This window comes from Asparagus officinalis, unplaced genomic scaffold (assembly GCF_001876935.1).
Source record: "Asparagus officinalis unplaced genomic scaffold, Aspof.V1 AsparagusV1_Un191, whole genome shotgun sequence".
Classification (NCBI taxonomy): domain Eukaryota; kingdom Viridiplantae; phylum Streptophyta; class Magnoliopsida; order Asparagales; family Asparagaceae; genus Asparagus; species Asparagus officinalis.
This window is the reverse complement of record NW_017972457.1, coordinates 80,435-86,806: the sequence shown is the minus strand read 5'-3', so window position 1 is coordinate 86,806 and position 6,372 is coordinate 80,435. Positions and strand designations below refer to the sequence as shown.

The 6,372-nt window shown below is 35.0% G+C and overlaps 1 protein-coding gene across 5 annotated transcripts; it reads right to left on the bottom strand.

Annotated features, from left to right (window-relative positions):
* Positions 1–2,650: 2,650 nt before the first annotated feature.
* On the bottom strand, positions 2,651–6,015 carry LOC109827418 (lactation elevated protein 1-like). 5 transcript variants are annotated; one of them, XM_020394435.1, is made up of 7 exons: positions 5,999–6,015; positions 3,610–3,696; positions 3,436–3,501; positions 3,227–3,319; positions 3,083–3,139; positions 2,881–3,009; positions 2,651–2,784 (listed from the first exon to the last, which is right to left on the bottom strand). In XM_020394435.1, the coding sequence occupies exons 2-7, from the start codon at positions 3,694–3,696 to the stop codon at positions 2,677–2,679; spliced, it is 540 nt and encodes a 179-aa protein (XP_020250024.1). In that variant the 5' UTR covers positions 5,999–6,015; the 3' UTR covers positions 2,651–2,676. The 5 variants fall into 5 exon arrangements, with proteins under 5 accessions (XP_020250024.1, XP_020250021.1, XP_020250023.1 ...); XM_020394432.1 differs by lacking the exon at positions 5,999–6,015 and adding an exon at positions 4,758–4,850 and having other exon boundaries at positions 3,591–3,696; XM_020394434.1 differs by lacking the exon at positions 5,999–6,015 and adding an exon at positions 4,758–4,850.
* Between the last annotated feature and the right edge of the window lie 357 nt (positions 6,016–6,372).

The following is a 6,372-nucleotide window of genomic DNA, read 5'->3' as shown; positions in this document are numbered from 1 at the left end:
ATCCAAGTTTACCAAGTTGAGCTACAATGAAGATCAAGATCAAGCTTGGGTAATTTAGTATAGGTTTATATTATGTGTGTTAAGTACGTTAAGCTCAATATCATATACACACATATTTTATTGGTTTCCTTGTATATATATGTAGTCATATATATATACAACACAAGTTTTGGTTTTTATGTTTATAAATATGAAATTACATATTTCATATTTATTATTGTGATTTGGTTTAACTACTTAGATATGAAACAAATATATTTTCATATACATACTCATATGTTTTATTTTCTATTGTATTTATAAAAATATTGTATTCTTAGTTTATAGACTTCAATATCAGTTTATACATATTTTATTAAGTCTACATAATCATTGTGCAAAGTTTCAAAACATAATTTAGCCTAAATGTCAAAATTCATATGTTTACTTTTCGTATTTTGGACTATTTTGCAAAATGATGATTTTTTACAAATGGGAAATACAATTTGGAAAATTCCTTTTGTAACATGTTCATTTACATGTTTATATACATTTCCCAAAGTTTTAGTATTTTTGGACTTTATTTGTTATTTTTAACATATTTTAAAAGTCTCAAAAATCTGCTTGTAAAAACTGTTTTCTTGTGTATATGTTCGCTGTCGACCGCCACGGTCGATCGCCATGAGTTCAGAAACTCATTTCGTGTTTTATTGGCTCTCGGTCGACTGTGGCGGGGGGGCGCGGGGTGGCGGTCGACCGTAAGAAGTCCAGAGATTTTCGCGGTCGACCGCCGCGATCGACCGTCACTTGTCCAGAACTGGTTTTTATTTTTTTGTTGCTCCCGGGCGATCACCACGATCGACCGCCGCTCTGTCAGATCTGTTCCAACGGTTATTTCCTGTTACCGTTGGCTGGGGCTTTTGGTCTTTTGTTTGGATTTTTGCTATTGTTTCCTCTTCCTATATAAACCCCAAAACCCCCTTCTATCTCAGTAACACAATGGAAAGTTTTAAAGAAGTTTAAAAGAGTTTTAACAAGGGTTTTTAGTTGGGTTCAAAGTCTATTTGGTTTGAAGATTGTTTTACAAATGGAGAAGATCATTTACAGTGTTTGAACTTCATTTCAATCCACCTCTCCATCTTGTTTTTCAGAGAAGAATTTCTAAACTCTATTTCTAGCTATTTATTCTTTTGTTCATAATTTCTATGTGCTAGATTTTAATTGTTTACACACACCCACTTGAGCTTATTGTATTTTCATACATAGTAAATTTGGGTTGGTGAGAGTTGTAACTTTGAGTGTGAGCTTTCATTGTGTTCTCATTCATATTGGAGAACAATCACTTGTTATTTTGTGCTTATTGTGAGGATCACTTTGTAATACACTTGTACACCGAGAGGAGTGTGTGGTGGGAGTCAGGGATCATCCCAAGAGGAATGGTGTCAGTTGACGAACCTAGGGAGAGGTTGTAACCGAGCATTTGAGGGAGACACGGTTAGGTCCAACACTTGTGAGGGTGTAGAGTGGGATTGCAAGAGTGGTGATTGTAAAGTTTTTGGTTAGCTAGAAAACCGAGTGTGAGGTGTAAACGTTATTCGGGTGAGCGTAGAAAACCCTATCGTGATAGTGGATTTCTCCACGGGAGTGGGGAGCGGAGACGTAGGACGGAAGGTCCGAACTCCGTGATCATATTGCTTGTTTGAGTTTGGCTTAGCACACTTATATTTGTTCATCTTTATAGCCTTTCTCTCATTGTTTATTTCATCCACTATATCATTTGTTTATGTTACCCTTGTGTTTGCATATCCTTACAAATATCATATAGTATACCTCTTTGCTAGGATATATCACCTTGTGTCACTACAAGAAATTACATCTTTAACGAAGGGATTTCCCTTCGTTAAAGCACTGAAAACCTTCGTTATTGTATGCTAACGACGGGGAAAAATCCCTTCGTCACCCGTCGTTGAAGCCCTCTTCGCTAAAGGGTCACGAAGGGATATACTACCCGTCGTTATAGAGTCTATAACGACGGAACATATTACCGTCATTAATATTTACGACGGTAATTATCACCGTCATTACTATCAGTCACGGGGATATTTTCCCGTCGTTACTCTCATCGTTACCATCAATGACGGGATATTTTCCCGTCGTTACCATTAGTTACGGGGATATTTTCCCGTCGTTACCATTAGTTACGGGGATATTTTCCCGTCGTTACCATTAGTTACGGGGATATTTTCCCATCGTTGAAGACTAATTAATGACGGTTGGATACCGTCGTAAAAGTCTTCATAATGGGTAATTAGTAACCCATCAACGATGGTGCTTTCCCTTCGTTGATGAACAAAATACGGTTTATAAAACGGTTTGTATGCCCGTTGTTATTGTGTAATAACGGGTGATAACCCCGTCGTTGAAGACCAATTAATGACGGTTGGATACCGTCGTAAAAATCCTCATTATGAATAATTAGTAATCCATCAACGATAGTGTTTTCCCTTCGTTGATGAACAAAATACGGTTTATAATACCGTCATTGTAGACTACAAATTTTTAATATACATTAATGGCAATCTTTCCATTCGTATGCAACTATCATATTATTCTCATCATGACACTAAGATTCACAACACAAATATATTAAAAATACTTCATTAGCATTATAGTGAAATTTAAAAGTTCAATCACAAGTCAGATGAATGACTTACTAAACAAACCAAAATAATCTGCTGCCAACAAAGGTCTGTCACATAGTTCCTCAAAGGGAAAATATGCACATCCATTAGCCCCTAACGGAACCTGAATAAAAGGAAATATCAATTAATAAATTTTCTTTACTAAATGTAAGTCGGACTTTGTTAACAGATGAAAGTTATACATCAAAAAATTAGAAACCTGCAGTTGTCTTCCCATAACAACTTCCACAACTTGTGGAAAAGGAGTTCCTTCCCCAATTATCTGCTGAAACTTCTGTTTAAGAAATCCAGAGTACTTATGTCCAATAAGATAGAAACCTTGTTCAGCCTGCAGAGAGTAATAAACATACGTTGCTTAAAGTATTTTTGGGAGCTTCATATAATAACATTTAAAAACTTACATTAGTCATTTTCCGGTAATCAGTGGAAGAACCAATTGCATGAGCAATACACCTGTCCTGCATTGATCGGTTCCATTTAAACAAATGTGTCGTGTTGTGTATGAAAATGACAGATTCCTCATTCTATATTTAATTCGTAAGTACCTTTAGGGTTGCAATAAATTGTAAAAATAGATCCCTCTGTAGACCACCTTCATAAAGGTTATCTGGTGCACGATTTGAAGTGGAGTCCAGAACCTGAATAAAAAGTAGTCATCTCAGATGAAAATCTCCCAGTTAAAGAATAAGACATAATAAACTATGCGCACAAAGAACCAATTTAAGAGGATTAGAAGGCAAAGTTTAGTACATACAACTCCTTCGCTGAAAAGATGTCCAAAGCGACAATTTAATATCAAAGCATCAGCAACATCATTCACCTATAATTAAAAATTTCATATTACTACTAAGAAGAACCACATTGAAATAGTGGAGAACTAGAATATAACAAAGTGACATAATGACCTACCCCTGAATTTCTAACATACCATGAATTCGTCGAGACATAAAAGAATAGACTCATCTGATATTTCCCCTGCAACAACTTCAAGTGGATTTGCAACCCCTTTATGCATCTGCACTCATACAAAAAAAAAAAAAAATCAATTATAGTACAGCAACAAGAGGAGTGCATACATGTTTCATTATCAACTAAGAAGTGGGGGAGTTAACATAATTCATCCTAGACAGTAAAAGATTAACAGTACAAAGCATTAATACCTGTAAACGGCTGTGGACATTCAACATAAAATCATGGAAATGTATTCTTTTCTTCCTCCAGTTAGATGGCATGTACAAGGAATAATAAGTAATATATTCCATGAAATGTAAGAGTCCAAATGTAGTGATAAAATAGAAGAACACGTGTGAGGTTCATATATATGTGCATGGCTCATTATAGTTTACAGTGCACAAATCCTCACAATAAATCTAGGACCGATAACTCTTAGAACGAAAAGGAGAAAAACCAGACTGTGAACCATATGGAACTATAAACATGTCCATCCAGACGTCCTAATATATTGATTAGGCTGCTAGTGATGAGGGCCACTATTTGGTCTTATACCATTAACAAGCACAAACCCGAATGAAACCTGCCCATGTGACTCAAATACATGTCCTGCAAAACCTCTGTTTGATTTGGGTACTTTGAATGAGGGTATCAAATAACACCAATCATCACTAGTGTGTATCAACTAATGCAGCAATCAAAACAATTAAAGATATTAAATGTAGTTAAATGGTATTTTAAAAAGAAAACTATGACTAAAAAGTACCACAAAAAAATATCAAATGTGAATTGAGAAATATGCCTCCAATAGACCTGAGTTTGAAATTAATCAGGAAACTGAACTCGCACTACTGCCTCAAAGATACATCATCGGTTGCAAACCAGCTCCTCTCAAACAAATTGAAAGGAGAAGAAGTTACTGGCTGACATATTACCGAGAGTAATGTAACTTAATTTAAGTCGGATGTCTGAAAGCACTTATATCACAAATGTTCCCTTCTAGACATATTGAGCAATTATACAAACAAGAATTGGAAACTAAAAAAGAAAAGAATGATTAGTATCCCGTGAAAGAAGAATACTATAAACACATGAGAGATAAATAAACCAATCACAATCACTTACAACTGATCATAAAATAAATCTAAATGCATCGTCTTTCCGGTCCCGACTCCTCCATAAAGATATAGTCCTCTCACTGGATGTGCAAAAAGAAAAATGATATTTATAGATGAAAATATATAGTGCATGGATCCTTGTAAAATTACTAATAACATTATTTTGTTAAAAATCCAATTATATCTACAGCAACAAGAGGGAGTGCATACATGTTTCATTATCAATACTAAGAACGTGGGGGATTAACATAATCATCCTTAGACAGTAAAAGATTAATAAGTGTACAAGTATTATATCATAAACGAACTGTTGATATTCAACATAAAATCATGGAAATGTATTCTTTCTTCCTCCAGTTAGATGGCTATGTACAAGGAATAATAAAGTATATATTCGGCAAAAATGTAAGAGTGCCAAATGTAGTTGATAATATAGAAGAAACACGTCGTGACTATATATGGCTATGGCATATAGTTTACAGTGCACTAATCCTCACAATAAATCTAGGACCGATAATCTTAGAATGGGGAGGGCAAAAGGAGAAATAACCAGACTGGTGGAACCATATGGAAGCTAGAACATAAATGCTCCATCCAGACTCGCTAATATATTGATTAGGCGTGCTTAGTGGATGAGGGCGCACTATTTGGCTTATAAGCGATTAACTAAGCAGCAACCCGAATGAAACCTGCCCATGTGACTGCAAATACATGCCTGCAATAACCTTGTTTGATTTTGGGTACTTTGAATGAGGGATAATAACACGCAATCATACACTCTAGTGTGTATTCAACTAATGCAGCAAGTCAAAAAAGTTAAGATATAAATGTAGTTAAATGGTATTTTAAAAGGAAATATGACTAAAAAGTTACCCAAAAAAATATCAAATGTGAATTGAGAAATATGTCCTCCAATCAGACCTGAGCGTTTGAAGTAATCAGGAAACTAACTCGCACTACTGCCTCAAAATCATACATGCATCGGTTGCAAACGCAGCTGCCTCTCAAACAACATTGGAAAGGAGAAGAATTACTGGCTGATATATACCGAGAGTAATGTAACTTAATTAAGTCGGATGTTGAAAGGACTTATATCACAAAGGTTCCCTTCTAGACATGATTGAGCAATTATCCAAAACAAAGAATTGGAAACTAAAAAAGAAAAGAATGATTAGTTCATCTTGTGAAAGAAGAGAATACTATAAACACTATGGAGAAGATAAATAAAACCAATCACAATCAGCTTACAACTGATCATAAAATAAATCTAAATGGCATGTCGTCTTTCGGCGGTCGCGATACTCGCCTCCATAAAGATATAGTCCTCCTCACTGGATGTGCAAAAAGAAAATGGACTATTTATAGGATGAAAAATATAAGTGCGATGAGATCCTTGTAAAATTTACTAATAAACATATTGTTGTTGGTGCTTAAAGATAAATGTACATTCAAAATCCTATCAATCTCACTTCTTATTTATCTATAAGGAACAAAACTGAATCTACAGGGGGTATAATATAACGGGTGTGAATGAGAAAAGCTTTGCCTTAATATCTTCACATATCAGGATTATGTCCTACACGTATAGCCACAAGTTTTATTTTCAGTGATCAAATTTAAGC